Source organism: Gekko japonicus, unplaced genomic scaffold, assembly GCF_001447785.1.
Source record: "Gekko japonicus isolate JY-2015 unplaced genomic scaffold, Gekko_japonicus_V1.1 scaffold109, whole genome shotgun sequence".
Lineage (NCBI taxonomy): Eukaryota > Metazoa > Chordata > Lepidosauria > Squamata > Gekkonidae > Gekko > Gekko japonicus.
The window spans coordinates 1,853,270-1,869,836 of NW_015164185.1; the positions used below are offsets into that span (position 1 = coordinate 1,853,270).

Sequence of the window (16,567 nt, forward strand, 5' to 3'; positions counted from 1 at the left end):
GGGCAGCCTTCTCTGCAGTGCAGCCCGCTGAGCTATCGCCCTGACAAAGTGCCAGCCTTGCAGCCGAGAGAGAGGGTCTGCGAGGGGCAGCGAAGGTGCGTGCTTCCCCTGCTTGCTGCTGCTCGCTAGGTCTGCCTCCTTCTCCCCTGTGGAGGGGTTACTGCTCCCTCGGCAGAGCGTCCATCCCCTTCGCCGGCTCCCTCCAAACTGAGAGTGAAACGCTGGCTGACAGCTCTGTGGGTGGGGCAGAGCCAACACAGCAAGGCAATGCAGCCAGGGGATCGGGAGTCTGTGAGACGGGCAGCTGAGTGGGCCAAAGGCTGTGGGAGCCGTGTGCAGGAGGAACACCAAAACTCTTTTATAATAAGGAGAGCTAGTCATTCACATAATTGTATAATTTATATCTTGCACTTCAAACTCAAACTTTTGACGGGTACCTAAGTGTTTCAGGAAACCACGGAGCAAAAAAAAAGAAAAGAAATTCAACAAAATCACTCTTGCAGACACATGCTTAACAACCTTCTCTGTCCTGTAGGTCTTGCAAAGATTTTTTAAAAATGAAGATCCTATCCATTCTTCTTTTCCTGAGCATGTTTCTTTGTGCAAACCTCACACCATCAGGCCGCCCCTCCTGTTACAGAAAAATGCTAAGAGACCACGACTGTTACAGGATTCCAGAGGGAATGACCAGCCTTCAACCAATTGATGGAAGTCTTCAAGATCACTTCTGGGAGGGAAAAGGCTGTGAAATGGTCTGTTATTGCAATGTCAGTGAATTACTCTGCTGCCCAAAGTAAGCCATTTGCCTTTCCTACTAAAAATCACAACTGGGGTCACAGCTACCTACAGTGGCTGTACACTGGTCCACAGGCAAGTCTCAAAAGCAAAAGTTGTGTCATGCCTTCTGTTAAGACTAACCTAAATAAACAGCTCTTCTGTGCATTAAATACACAGTTTTGTGATGTTGTGGTTGGTCCTAAGAAGTATTACATGAATTATGTTTTTGGAATCCAGTACATGGTAATATATAATTAAACTTTATTGAAATCACAACAGAAAATGCAGTTCTTAATCCATGATTATCTAAAACCCTAAACCATAAGAAAAATGCAGCAAATTTTCAAACATGAATGACAAATCATGGCAAAGGAGCAAGATCAGCTGTTTTTTCTTAATTTTGTGTTCAGACCACTGCTTTTAAGATTACATAATAAACATTCTAAGATTTGTGTGTCAGCTGAGATGATTAATTATAGAAGGGGCGATAAAGGGCCCACTCTTCTACTTGTGAGTAAATCACAACTTACTCCATGGTCAGATCCCTTTCCCTATCCTTTGATGGGGCTATATCTTTGAATCTAGTCCTATGAGCTGGATCCAACCCACTGAGATTTGCTACGGAGTAAATAGATCACAGGGTTGTCCATTGGATTTCTTGGTGCAATATAAAAGCTACAGCTACAAACCAAATCACATGAGGTAATCTACCCTGAGCTAAGTCCACATGTTCACTGTGGAATCATGCATAACTTTGGATGTTACAAGGTTTGCCCATGGATCTCATTGTTGCTTCTTTTAAAGGTGAACCAGCAAGGGAGGCACACAGCAAAAAGACAACGGGGCAGTGGTGGTCCTGAGCTATTACAGAATCGGAAGGGGGAAATAATACTGGAAACAAACATTGTATCACGAAGGCAGATTATAGGGACAAGAGCAATAGAAGCATCCAGGCATGGGCTGGTTAGGATCTCCTCTCCAATATTTCCATTCAGAGAAGTGGACACTGTGCAAGATTCTTACATCTTTTTATCAATGTTTTCTTTGTCTACAAAGAATGGGAATTCAGATATTTGATGCTTAAATTCTATCTAATTCATATGCTGTATGGAGGAAGTACCTAACTGAAGTATGAGGTTTTTCTGTTTACAGCACACAGCACAAGATAATTCATTGGAGAAAATAGAAAATCTTGTTCATGTGCTGTGGTTTTATTTGAATAAACTGAATCCTTATCAATGATTTTTATATGCCCCATTTCAAAGTAAATATGGATTCCAGAATTGTAGTCTACATGTCTTTAAGATCTCACATATGGCCAGTACCTTTTAATCTAAAGATCAAGCAGAAGCAGCTTGTGTATATGACAAATGCCAGTGATTCATTTTTAAAAACACATATTTGTCTACACAGTATCTAGATTAATTAAGTGGTGGTGGAAAGTACCATCAAGTCACAGCTAAGCTATGGCCACCCCACAGGGCTTTCAAGGCAAGAGACATTCAGAGGTGGTTTGCCATTGCCTGCCTCTGCATAGCGACCCTGGAATTCCTTGGAGGTCTACCATCCAAATACTGACCAGGGCTGACCCTGCTTAGCTTCCAAGATCTGACTAGCCTGAGCCATCCTATATTGGATACTGATTTTATAAAATAATTATTAGTACATTTTAATACATTAAATACACATAGCTTATGTTTTTCAGTTTGGGGGAGTCCTAATTTTTAATTCTTGCTGGTGCCAAATAGTCTATTATCTCTTCTCTGTTAAGAAAGCTAAAAAATTATCAAAGATCCAGTAATTCCAGTAGGCATAAATAGGATAGACAATGGTTGACAAGTATTATGCAGCCTCTTATTAGGCTTTTATGCATATGACAGGCTTTTCTTCAAAAATAACAACCGAATCCTATGTCTGATCAAAAGTAAATACTATTAATTCCAAAGGACCTTGTGACAGATTGCACAGAAAAGCAGGCTTTTTAAAATGTTGTTTGTGTCAGAGAGTCATGGAGTTCAAGAGTTAAATCTTCCCTGGAGAGAAGAACTTATGTGATTGGCCAGCATCAGCTTAGAGAGGAAATAAAATAGCTGATCTGGAGGGGAAAGTTTCATTCATCTTTTGGTCTTTGTCTGAAATCTAATGTCTGGATCAATAGCTAAAGGGTTTGGCTTCTGAGGGAAGAGACTTTGGGAGTCAGTGATTTTTGTCAGGCAATTGTCAGTAAAGTACTTCTACAGAGAAGAAGAGAGGCTTTCATGTCTTAAATATATTAGAACTACTCTGAGGGAGAATTTAGTGTCTCAATCAAGAAAGCTGCAGAACAGCTCTATACAGACAATGGATACTGGAGAAGGATTTGGCAGAAGGTCTGGGTAGAGAGAACTCCTGTGCAAGTCAAATAGTAAAAGGAGTTATTGCTTCTTAGGGAAAGCAGAATAACGCCCTGCCAGTGAAAGGAGTTGGAAAAAGAATCCTGGTCTGTGATAAAGGGGAGAAGCTTAGACACCTCAGGAGTCAGTGAAAAGCTGTAGTATCTAAAGGGAAAAAACCTAGAACTCTTAAGGGAGAAATCTAGAAAGTATAAGCAAATGCTGTTCTCCAGAAAACAGTATTAAGAACTTGTGTTAGCGCTGAAATATACTGAACAAAGTACCTCTCAAAGAAAGAACTAGAAAACCTTGAAATCAAACTATGAATGCACTCTCTTGTATAATCTAAGAATTCAAATCTATATATATAGTATGGTTTGACCTCAGCCTTTCTAAACCTTGACAATTTCCTATTCCCTGCCTGTTCAATAAAATATTATTTCTGTTTTGAAAGTTACTTTAGCTCAAGTGCCATTTCAAGAAGGGTTTAAATTTAAGACAAGACAGCTCCTGTTCCTGTGCTGGGTCAAAAGCCTGGGTCCTGCTACAAAAAGAGCCCTGGGCCCTGAACTAATATCTGTAACAGGGTGGGACAGTTAAAACTTACAAAATAAACAAGAAATACATGCTACTGAAGGGCAGCTCAGTCACAAAGGGGAACTAATATTTTTTGGCAGGAAAATCTGCCTGGGAGTGGGGGACAGTCACGGTCTGTGATAGACCTTCATCCAAATAAGTCGTTTTACGACTGTAATCTAAAAAGTTATTAAAATCTCGGATATGGGACACTACTTTCTGATCTGATATGGCAGCTAAATAATTTTTCCTTGACCAGGTTTAAGAATACACCAGCAATTATACCTGTTGTTAAAGCTGCTGGTTTCTATGGTCTTAGTTCATATAAACATTTTTGGTTTTGGGGTTATCAGTTTTTAAAATTAAAAAAGTCACTACCTTCGTAAAGTAGAAAAACGTATTCTGAGAACTTATTCTACTTTTTAGGCAATAATTCTATGGCCATTTTACATTGGCTTTGTTCCATTCAAGCAGCCGCTAAAGAGACTGGACACCAGCATTGAAGACACCCCCCACCCCCCCCACAAACACTTGATGTCCCATTATTCCTCTCTGGTTTCTCTTTACATAAATGCATCATCCTCCAAAGACTGTGGACTGTTCCTGAGTTTAATTAAAAATTCACAACCTTAAATATGTTTAAATTGCTTAGGGTTATGCAGGATAGTTGATGCCTTAAGTCCAAACTGGGATTGAGGAATTTTTATATATTTCTATAGAACATCAAAAGGTGGCAGAGTTGTGCCAAGTCATGAGTAGAAAAGGGGGAAATGACTTTGTGGAGATTGCAGTGTAAGCAGTTTTCTCTAACCAGACTACAAGAATGTAGTAGTAATAAATGTGTCCCAGATTTCTGTACAGAAGACTATGTTTGTCCAGTTTCACTCTTTCACTGACATGGGTGGGTTGGAGAAATACCATTTAAAAAGTTGAGAGGGATGAGACCGTTCAGAATTTGGGGCACCTGGGAGCAAGGGACTGGCAGCTGTCTTTTATCACTAAGCCTGACTAATCAGCCAAACCAGCTACCTAGTTCAGTTCTACTACCGACAAGTTCAGAGTTGTCTAGGATGTAGTTCTTTCAGGTCCAAGACTCAAATCCTGGCATCTCAGATTACAAGGCTAAGGAAGAGTTTTGTTTGGAATACTGCCAGTTAAAATAGCCCAATACTAATTCAGTCATTGGTCTGACAAAAGGAGCAAACTATACATCACATGGAAACTCTGCTGACTGCCACTTTTTAAAAAGCATTAGGACGAATATAGAACACACCTTCCCTAAATTCTCCCCCCCCAAAGCTTTTCTTTTTTTAATTAGGATTTTGGAATATGCATTTGTTAATATGTCATCACCCTTTGCAGAGTGCACTGCTGTACTCTCTTGCCCAGGGTCACCAACCTTTTTCAAGTCTGTAGGCACCTCTGGAGTTCTGACACAGCATGATGGGCATGACCACGAAATGGCTACATGGGAGGCACAGCCAACCACAAAATGTTTGTGGGAAGCACCAACTCTCCAAAGAAGGCAGGAGCAAGCGAAGAGCAAGGCGAGCACCTTAGCATCCGTGGGCTCCATGTTGGGACCTCCTACTCCAGCCATTAAGTTCCAGCCACAATGACAAATGAGCCTGAGGAACATGACAGGTGCAAGTGCTTGTGACCTTAAGTGGCCTGCACCCCCAGCACAAGCTAATATGAAAAATCATTCATACAATTTTACAAGTGATTACCAACAAAAGGCCTTCTCCATTCAGATGACACGTAATCAGTGAAAACCACTTGGAATACAAACACACTTCACAACAGGGAACATAAAGGAGTTTTTCCATTGATCTATGGAAACTTTTGAAGCTGCCATGTTAATTTCAATTAAAAAGATCAAAGCACATAGGATAAGCCACAGCATGTTTATAGGATTACTTTTGTGTTTCCACATTTTGTAGCACAATAAATAGTGGCTACTGTAGCATTACTTCAACTACTTAAAATGTTAGTATATTCTATAGTTGCATGACAGGTTATGGGGAAAATGATGGGAAGAGGGCTGACCATGTCGCGCTTAAATATTTGGTTTTAATTACTTGTTATCCAGTATATAATTGGTAGACACACATCATTGGCAGGCCAAAATCACACCTTCATTGGGAAACACAAGATGGTTGACATGCAATTATAAAGTTATCTTCTTCCACAGCCAGCCATTAATTCAGAAACCTGAGGGAATATTGCCTATTTGTCACACAGCCACAGCAATATCAGAAAAGGGGTTTTAAAATTGCTGTAAACTGTCCATGTGAATTTGGAATACCAGGCCTAATTCTGCAAGACTTACAAAGGAATGCAGAAGTAGGGCAAGTCCTATCATTACTTCTTGACAGACATGCAACACACACTTCTGTCAACCTATCCCCTTTGTTTTTGCTTTCTCTGTCCCCAAACGCTCAGCATGTTTAGATTTTCGTTCAACTTTTTTAAAAATGCGGAGGAACTGGAAATCGCCTCAGTGGTGAAGTTGCATTCCTGATAGGAGCCAGCCAATCAGCATTGTGTACAGCCTGGTCTGAGAATACTGTGTGTAAACAGCAATGCCATAGTGGGCTCACTGCTGAAATTATGTGTGCCTGCCTTCATCATAAGTTTTATTTTAGTATCAGGGGTCTACAGCAAGTGCGATTCCCCAATATGGACGCAATTCCCCAGCTATGTATTGGGATCCTTCAGTTGATAAACTTCATATGATGGCTGAATGAGAGGGAATCTACAGAAAAGAACATTCACAACATTAATGGTATTTAAAAGGTTCTGGCACAGCACGGAAATAAGTACTCATCCTGTTTTTTGGAAGCTGGAGAGCAAGGCATAAATTTAAGCCACAAGATGGTAAATTCGTGATAAACATTTGGATAGTTTCTAAACTTTAAAGCAAGCAGATGGATGTCACCTATCCCCACCTGGTACAGACTCTCTTCTGCAAGATTCCCAATTAGAAGCTGGAGAAGCAGCTTTAAAAGCAGCGCAGAATAGGATTTTAGCTACATAGTAGCATCCTGCCTCACTCAGCCTTTCAAGATGACTTGCTTGCTTATCTTGTATTGTGCTCACAGTTCTCACCCAAATGCTTTGAATGCATTAACTTCCTCCTTAAGATCTAGATCAGAACAAAGTACTACCAAGCACAGCAGTACTTTAACACCAGAGTATTAGAAAGCTGCATTATCCTAAAGGTAAAGGTAATACAGCATTTGCTTTTTGTCCAGATAAGCTCTGAATATGAGTCCATGTAACGAGTATTTCTAATATAGCTACTGCCTACATAGTAATGCTTCCAGATTGTACTTGTTTCCTGTTTGTTATGCCTTATAACACAAGCTGTGCCATGCAGCTGTTAAAAGAAAAGGTCATCAATTCAAAATGTCACCTGAGCCATGAACAAAACAAGGTGGCCTTCAGCAAATCCCAATCTCTCATCCTCATGCCCTCATTTTAGTATAGGGGTTAATACTAGTTTATGCTGCAGAGTTAGTGGCCAAGACTGTTGAGAAAAGGTATAGGAAGTGCTGTGAGCACTTGAGTATATAAAAAGTACACAGAAAGGCTGTACAAAAATATAATGAATTAGATTGGCACCATTCCAGCTGTACAGTTTGAAGTCATCTTCAATGTAGCACAAGTTCTCTAAGGTAGCTTCCATTAAATTTTACTGCCTACTGTTGGACAGCTCTGTGAGGCCACTAGAATCTCTCCAAGTGGGGGAGGGGGGGTTTGCCACGACAGTTACCCATGATAGCTCTCAAAATGGCCAGTCAGCCAAATCAAGAACAATGGTGTGCACACTCTTCTCTATGGTCTTCTTATCCCCTCCCCCCATTTCTTTTTTAGCAGCACAATTGAGATTTAGAGTGTCGAAAAAGAAATGCTCAAAATACCAGCCATGCTTGGGCTTCCGCTACATTGAGTTTGAAGACTAGTTTATTGGAAGCGATCATGTTAAAAAGTTACCTTAATAAATTTCTTTTACAAGCTGAGCCTATGCATATTTAGTTAGATGCAAGTCCTGCTGAGCCAACGGGGCTTATTTCCAGAAAAATGTGCAGCCTTTGTTTTCAATCAGTCTTTAGCTCTAGCCAATCTATGGGGCAAAAACATTCCACTTGGGTCTTTGTATTAAACCACAAGGCAAAGGTGGCTCATGATGACAAAACACAATGGATTGTCTGTATCAAGAGTAAAGCCTTGTGTGAATTTCACACCAGTGAAAATCACAGACCACAAAACAGATCAGGTAAACTCATCACCTGCTTCTTCAATGTTGTAGCCTGATCCCTAACCATGTTTTTTAGAACTATATATTGTGGCTTTCAAAGTCCCTTAGTCCCAAGTAAAGATGAGCAAGACAGCAACTTTAGAAAAGCTCTTGATCACTAACCGAAGCTCTATTTTTTATTTTTTTTTAAAACAGTCTTTGAAGTACTGTGCTCTCAATCAGATGATAGGCGATGGCAACAATATACCTCGGTGGCTTACTAAGTGCTCACCAAGCATCAGATTGAGCTTAAATGCATTAGCTTTTCTTGTTTAAGAAAAATTCAAGTCTAACTTCTCAACGAATCAAATACTAACTATATCAACATATTAAGACAGTATTAGACAACTGGAACTGGCCACATCTATTCTAAACTGGGCTGACAATACAGCAGCTGAACTTATTTCCAACACAGGAGAAACAGGTGCGAGATGGATTTTGAAAGTGTTTTGAAACCAGCACACAGAGCCCTGGAGTACTAGCGCTCCCCCCCCCACCCCCCCGGATGCTGTTACACATCACTACTTCAGTCCAGAATTCAAGGGCTTGTTCCCTACCACTTTGCTTCGCAAAGTCAGAAGCATTCCTCCAACTTACGTGGCCCTTCAGGTAAATGAGTCACTTAAGTTGGAGGAAAGTAATTCCAGAAGAGTGGCCATTTTAGTCTGTTGCAGCAAAATTAAATGGGAATCCACTGGCACATTAGACTAACAAAATTTATTCCAGCAAAAGCTGTTGCAGGTCAGAGCTCACTTCTGCATAAAGTGTCGAACCACTGCGCCTGCAGCTTTAAGTATAGCTGATATGGATGAACACTTCACATACCTAACAAAGTGAGCTTTCACCCATGAAAGCTTATGCTGGAATGTGTTTTGTTAGTTTTCAAGGTGTCACTGAACTCCTGTATAATTATGTGGGAGAAAGGCTGTAAACTTTGCAAGCAAAGGGGCAGGATATTATCAGGATAAGGCCTGCAACTGTTTCTGTACACTTGCTGCTCGTTCCAAAAGCACTGATCACTCATTATGGCTCCACGTAGAATCACCCTTAGCCCAAAAAAACAGTTGTGCACAGACACTACCACCAACCATCTGGAATCAAGCAGATCCATTTGCAGAATGCTCTCGGCTAGATCAGGATTCCTGACTGGTGTACAGAATTTAAATGGCTGGATTACCAATTCACAGCTCCTTATATTCTGCAGATTAACGTCACTTTTCAAGTTATATTGATGACAAAGAAGGGATCTTATTCTTCTCTACTTTGGAGTTAGTACAGAAATTAAGAGTACAAGAAACAGTACTTGAAATAGTAATACAAAACATTCAGTTTGCTATTCCTCAGCAGGAGTTCCATAGTGGATACAAAAAGAAAAGTTTGTTGTATACTTAAACTGAAGTCTGTGGAAGTACTCTAGAATTAGAGTTTGCTGACTATAGCCTCCAATACCACTAGTACTGTACATCAAATTGCAAGCCTGTATATAATAGCAATTATTATGAGTTGCAACCAGATCTATTACTTTGAAAGCAGCAAATGCGCAACAGCTAATACTAAGGCCCAGATCAGGCACAAGGTCAATCGGTGGTTTGCGAAACATACTCTAGAATTCAAACCTTGGTTTAAGCTTTCAAGTGACTATTAAGAGTTACATGCCTATTTTCCTTTTCTGGCCTCAGAGCCAAAAATTCACTTGTCTCCATGCTCCAGCAACATCAGAAGTTTAAGCAACAACCTACAGTTTGCTAATTCAGAAATACTGTCAAACTTTAGTTAGCACACACACAATGGTTTGCATACCTATATCAAGCCATGGTTTCCAATTCATGGTTTGTCAGCTGCTACCAAACCAGGTTTATCAATACAGACATCATGCCAAAGCATACCATGATATTTGAATTGACACAGAAGGTAAAGATAAGAACTCAAAAGTGTATCCAGAGTTCTTTTATGCAAAGGCCTCTTGAGAAAAAAATTCAAATGCCATCAGTAGTATTTGCAACTAGATTACTGGAAGACAAGCTAATTTGATTATGGAAGGTGCACTTGGTGCTTTTGCATTTTCACAGCACTATCCAGATTAAATGTTTGGAAAATGTTACTTTCAGAGGATATTCCACATTTCAATTTATTCTAAGAAGTTAACAGACAGATTGAAAAGAACAGCCTTACACACATGCCATACAGCAAACACATGCAGGCACAGAAACATCAATAGTATTTATTTAAAATATCTTTTACCATGGAAATATCATTTTTTAGCAATCCCCCCTCCCGACCCAGCAACAATGAAAAATAACATCAGGATTTCCTCTCTGAATACCAGTTATAAAGAAAGCTTCAGTACATCCAAAACAGTCTTTAAGTCTGCAAGTCTCAAGTTTGTTTATTTAGTGGACAGCACTATCCATTTTTAGATCAGATTTGTTCTTGTCATTCTTCACAGAGTAGATGAAATAGGTTAAGGTGTCCTTTTCGTTCACTGGAATAGTCCGAAAATGACATCCAATTATCTGTAAGAAAAAGTTCAAGGATGGTGAATTTTCACTATATTACTCAGACTCAGTGCATTTGTAATCTACTCACTGATATAGCTGAATCTAGTCTTAGTTTTTAAAAAACAAGCTTAGAACTGACACATTCTTCAAGCTTGTTGGCTATTGTTCAGCCAACATTTTTTCTAAAAGGAACATAGCACTTCTTTCTCATAACCTTACCCTATTTCATCCAGACTGAAATATCCCATAGATACCTAACTGCCCAACCTTAAACATTTTGCTAGGAATTCTGGACTACTGGGAATCTATACACTATTTCCCTCAGTATGGTCAGACCTGCAGATACCTAAATCTGCAGATCAGGCCCACACTGATATAAAGGCAATTTTTTCTCCAAACTTGGGACGCTCCCCAGGTTTACAGAAAAATTTTAAAACTTGAAAAAATACTTTTTGGGAGAGGTTAAATGCCCCCCCCCCCGAAAAGTGTTATCTCTGCATGCACAGACAATACACTTACGCCAATCAGTATATCCTTGGCGGCAAAGGGGGGGGGGGCAGAAGCCACAGCAGGCCTGAGGCGGGGAGCTCCAATGGGCTTGCCAACGGCAGCTGCTACAATAGAGGGGGGGGGGTCAGGAGCTGCAGCGGGCCTGGCACAGGAGGCCAGGAGCCATGCTGGATGTGTTAGCATTGATGCTGGGATGGTGGAAGTCACACTGGGCTCACCCACGGCAGCTATGAGGGTGAAGGGATTTGGGGAGCCTCAGCAAACCCAGCAGTGAAGGCCAGAGGCCATGCACAGCTGGTCAGCATCAAGGTTGGGGGGGGGAGAACAATGGGCCTTGTGGCGGAGGCCAGGAGCTGGCAGCTGTGATTTGGGGGGGGGGGGGGAGGAGCCATGATATTTGCAGGGGTATCCCTTCCCTCTCTCAGCTTTCATTTACATTTAATTTAAAGTGGGAGCTGTGATGGACCACTGGCAGTGACAATGGGGGTGTTACTGGTAAGAGGTAGGAAGGGACCCCCCCCTCTGAGTACTGCCAGCCCCACTTAAATCCCCTCCAGAGCACAAGGAGCGGGTGAGGTTGCTGGAGGGAGGCCAGGAGAGGCAGCGCTGCATTCGGTATGTGTTCCAGAAGTTCTGTGACACAAAGCTCTGTTTATTCAATGTTATCAATTTCACTGTATGTTCCCAGGCACTACCATTCTGGGACTGAACGATCTTTGTTATTACTGAGCGTTTTTCATAAATCTCATTTCCCCTGTCTTAGCTGTCCTCTAAGGATTCTAGTTTTTCTTGTACTTTCTCCAGATTTATAATGGATTCAAAGATTCCTTTCCCTTAAGTGAGGAGGCTTCCACTAAAGGAGTACTCCCTAGGTAGCGGAAGAGATTCCTTAGATCCACCCCTGCACCTTTTTTGACATGAGGCAGGCAACTAATCGGTCTCCAAATATATGTGCACACCTGCAATGCCTGCAGTTTTTATATTCTAATCACATTCCTGATAATGGTGAACACTGAATCTGCTTTTTCTATTTTTACATCATGCCGAGCTAACACTCTTAGAGAGCCTTCTAGCTATCCAAGATCTCTTCTCCAGTTCCTTACCATTACTTCAAATCCCACTAGCATATATATGAAGTTAGTACTGTTTGGTCCAGAATCCAACAATTGGTAGATACTTGCCACAAAATCTCATCTATCATTCTATGAACCAGTTAATCAGTTTGGTGAACCTTTGGGAGTTTTTCATAGTTAATCTGGGATGTGAGTATCCTAAATACTTTAATTTTGACTACCACTCTCAAAGAGTTCTATAAGTACAAAATGAAAACAATCCTGCTAGGGATATGGTCAGGAAGAAAACAGAAGGGATGCTAGTCAGCAGAGATTAAAAAATAGACAGTCTTTATATACAATGGTGAAAGAACTACAGTTCAGAAAGACCATATACACATTTATATTTACTGGTTACAATCTGCACGTACTTCAACAAGCTGTGCTTTGTTAAGTCCTGGTCTAGTCTGTAACTTGAAGTGCCTTTTGTATCTTCTTAGTGTGTTTACTTGCAACTGAAACAGATCAACCTAGAAAGGAAACAACGGGATTCTTTAATCTGAACACTGGCATGCAAGTTATCTTTACTGCAAGGATGAAGTTTGAAAACCACCTCTCTAATTTTTTTCTGCATTGTCACATGTAGCATGTGATTCTACTGCATTGCACTGAGAGCACAAGACCAGCTTCTGCCACAAAGAGGTGGTTCCAAAACTCTCTCCCATCCAACAGGACTGCAGCAGTGGTAGAAGATACCACATGAGGGCAGTTTCAAAAGGCTTCATTTCTAAGTATTTCATTTCCAATGTTATACAAAACTATGCTCTGTAATAAAGTGGTTAGTACTGATGTTAGGAACACTTGCCATCTACACTTGTTCCACACTCCTAAACTCTCCTTTTTAAGAGGGTACATCTAAGTATGAACACTGTCATAAAACACAACCCCCCACATATATAACAATATGTGAGATTCAATACGGAAAAAAATGCTTGAGCTGCTAATGTAACCCTAGGAAAGCGTTATTTTCAAGAATCCTGTATAAGAACCGTATATATTTTTCCGATTGCAAGAACTAGTAATCTACCTCTGGAGTGTCAACATCTTGCACGGGCGAGTCCCCATCATCATCACTGCCTTTTCTCTTTCTTCTGTTTCGGACACTTTGGATTAGGTTTTTGTGAAAGTCACAAATATACAGATGCCTTGCCTAAAAGTTTAAAGAGACATGTCAATAATATGCCATACAATTGGAGCAAAATTTCAAACTTCTCTATTTCATAAGCTGTACCCAAACAACACTGGCTTACAGCAAGTCAATCATTACCATGTCAACATCTTACTGTAGGCCACATGATAAACACACACACTTTTGACTGTATCCAAGCCTCCCAGACAAAATCTGGTGCATTAAAAAAAGTTACTGCAGTGCGGCCAACTTGGCTCCGGAAATGCCTTTCACCACCCTATCACTCCCACCAGCCAAGAGAAAACTACAATAGGAGCCTTTTAAATATAGGTAGCCAGAAGAAGGCAAAGTGACCAAATGAAATGTTCAGTTCCTTAAAAAAAAATGTTGCTAATTGTAAAGCTTTCAATAAGATTTAAAATGTTCAAGGCCAAATCCTGTAATATTTTCTATACATGCACATTACTTTGATGTCAAGATGCTGCAAGAAATGTGCCCATTTCTCGAAGGCAAGGAGATGCTCTTCATTTTCATACATAAATACTTTAGAATCTCAAACTTTTTGAAACTACAGGCAACAACATCTAGATAGCACATTAAGAGAATGCTCTTAAACATCTTCACAAGTCCCACTGATCCAGTGGGATTTTTATCGTAACTGAGATTTAAGACTGAACCTAGCACTGGAATCCTAACTACTACAAATCCTAATCAAATTTACCAATGAACTCTGGTAGTACTTACCAGTAAATAGCCAACGGATCGGCCTGTAAATCCTGCATCTCTCTCAAAAGCTAGGATCCAACTATCACAACAATCACGCAAGGGAAGCAATACAAACTGAAAACAGTCTCCAAAAGCCAAACCTTTACATGATCTCCTGACAGCAGACAGCAAATTCAATGAATTTTCTTAGAAACCTCTATTTGCTGTTGCATTTAACAACACACGTTAACTGCGTCAGTACAAAAAAAAAAAAAAGCATTCCTGACACTGGTGCGCATTAACCGGAACGAACAAGTATTCGTGGAGCATTAGGGAGCCATAAGCCGGCAGACATTTACTCCGCAGGTTAACGTGCTCCGACTTTAGGGATGTCTATTTCACTAAATGGCTCCTCCCCCGCCCCCGATTTCCATTTTATATTTGGAAGGAAAGAGGATGGTGAGCAACCTTGCACGTACCCACGGCTGCATTTATGTCACTTGCAGGAAAGCGGCTATAAAGAGCCTGATGGCTGCCAAGGGGGAAGAAGGCACAGTGGCAAAGTCGGACGTGCAACGCTGCAGCACGAGGCGAAGCAGCCAAGGACTGTCCTCTCCGGGGAAAACAGAAGCACTCCCATGAAACCCACGCACCGCTCTTAGGGAAAGCGAAACAGAAATGAGGTGCGATTTCCCGCACAAGAGCAATCCAGGGAGCCCGATTTCTTATGCAGAGAAGTTCCCCTGATCGCCCTTCGCGCTAAAAAGAACACACCTTGGTGGGTTGTGAGGAGCAACGGAGAAGGAGAGGAATGGGAAAGAATAAAATATGTGAGGGAGGAGGAGAAAAAAGAAGGACGAGGCTACTTCTAACCGCACTCACAAAGACCAGTAGCAGAAGCCGCTCCGCTTTTGCAACGTCAGCCATGCAGCCAACTGTTCCAAGGGCACGCAAAACGGGGGGGGTGGGGGGGTGTTTGAGCGGAAAGCCCGCAGCAGGCACCAGGAGAAGGACATCAAGCCCCGTTGCCTTGAATCTCTCAGATACTTCGAGCGACTAACCCTTTTCTCACACAAGGACCCTCCATGCCAAAGAAAGAAACGCAACTCGTTGCGGGGGGGTGGGGGGTGGAGGCGTTGGGGAAAACGGGAGAGAACGAAGTGAAAGCAAAGAGGGCAACAGGATGAATGGAAGGCAAGCCAAGCTCCAATGAAGCTCTGAAATCTAGCCAGATTTTCTCCGAACTAAGCGGTCGCGGAGGAAGCCGATGCAGCGACGGGCTCTCACAGAAAGACTTCTCTCCTCTCATTTCTCTGGCCCCGATTTGCTTTTGTTTCCTTCGCCGCCGCCCCACCCCCGAGAGTGCCAACTAGGCTGGGGGGGGGGGGGGGGAAGAAGCCCCCATCTACCTTGGCCTCGGGGTGGGATCAAGAGATGACCCCCCCCGCACCACACACACGCACACACCCTGCCAGGCGCCCCCCTTCCCCAGCTGCCCCACCGCGGCCACTTACGCTCTTGTCCAGCTCGATCTTGACTTTCTTCTGCGAGATGCTCTTCTGGATCCGTTTGCTGAAGCTGGCGTTCCCCGCCGCCCGGCTGCACCGCTCGCCTTCCTCGCGCAGGCAACACAGCTGCCCTGCGCCGGGCCCGCGGAGGAGGGAGGACTTCGACGGCCGCCGCCGCGTTGGCCACCACGGCAGGGACGGCGGCAGCTTCCCCCCCACCGCGGGTGACTTCTTCGGGACCGAAGCCGTTCATCCCGCACGGCCGCTGCCTCCTCGAAAGTAGAGTCACTCGGCAGGGCGGCGTTGCTGCTGCTGCTGCTGCACCGCCGCCACCTCCGTCTCCCCTTTTGTCGGGGCGACCCAGGAGGGGGCAGCGAGGGCCGAGCAGCTCCCTTCACGTCTTACAGCCGTGCAGGCTGCTCCAAGGCTCTGCCTCAACGCCGGTGGGAGGAGGCAGCACCAAAACGCCCGCTCGGCATAGTCCGGCGCCAGGGAGGGAGAGTCCGGCTAGCCTCTAGCCCTTCGCCTCCCGCCTCGGCTCCCTGCAAAAAGGAGCCAGGAGCAGAGCCCGGCCAGGACAAGCAGCAGAGCCCGCAGCGCCTCGCTGGACAACGCTCAGAGCTCCAGCTGGCCGCTGGTCAAGGCAGCGCGTGGCTGGCTCCGCTTCCCGCTCTGGTCATGTGCGAGACTTCTCTCAGCTGTTTTCTCTCCGGCGGCTGCAGTCCAGAGACATCAGGAACAACCTGCCCCGCTGCGCTCGCTCTGGCTCTACGTGTGTCTGTTTTTCTTTCTGCCTTCCCTTTCCTCCCTCCGTCCATGTGCGTTCACGGGAAAGGTAGTTCTGTCTAGCTCCCTGGCTCAAAGAGACGGTCGGACCGCACACTACAAATCCCGAAATGCACCGCGAGACTCAAATGTTAATTTATTTACAAAGCGGTGGCGGATTGCAGCCTTGCTGTTGCACGCGCGCACACACGGGCCATTTTACTGGCTGGGGTGAGATCGCAAGCGAGCGAGAAACCCTCTTCCCCCCCCCCCCCCATGTTAAAAGAGGATAAGAAAGCGTGCGTGCAGTGT

At 43.1% G+C, this 16,567-nt stretch overlaps 2 protein-coding genes across 2 annotated transcripts; one reads left to right on the plus strand and one right to left on the minus strand.

Annotated features, from left to right (window-relative positions):
* The first annotated feature begins 557 nt into the window (after window positions 1–557).
* Window positions 558–797, plus strand: SCRG1 (stimulator of chondrogenesis 1). Its single transcript, XM_015408131.1, has one exon. The coding sequence runs from the start codon at window positions 558–560 to the stop codon at window positions 795–797; it is 240 nt and encodes a 79-aa protein (XP_015263617.1).
* A 9,194-nt stretch (window positions 798–9,991) lies between these two features.
* On the minus strand, window positions 9,992–15,963 carry SAP30 (Sin3A associated protein 30kDa). The gene is given in 5 exon segments (XM_015408140.1): window positions 9,992–10,541; window positions 12,520–12,618; window positions 13,176–13,298; window positions 15,497–15,634; window positions 15,636–15,963. Coding segments are annotated over 5 exon segments (591 nt in total). The 5' UTR covers window positions 15,744–15,963; the 3' UTR covers window positions 9,992–10,418.
* Between the last annotated feature and the right edge of the window lie 604 nt (window positions 15,964–16,567).

Excerpts from the sequence above, each read along its gene's own strand:
- SCRG1 (XM_015408131.1), top strand. The coding sequence starts at position 558 with ATGAAGATCCTATCCATTCTTCTTTTCCTGAGCATGTTTCTTTGTGCA.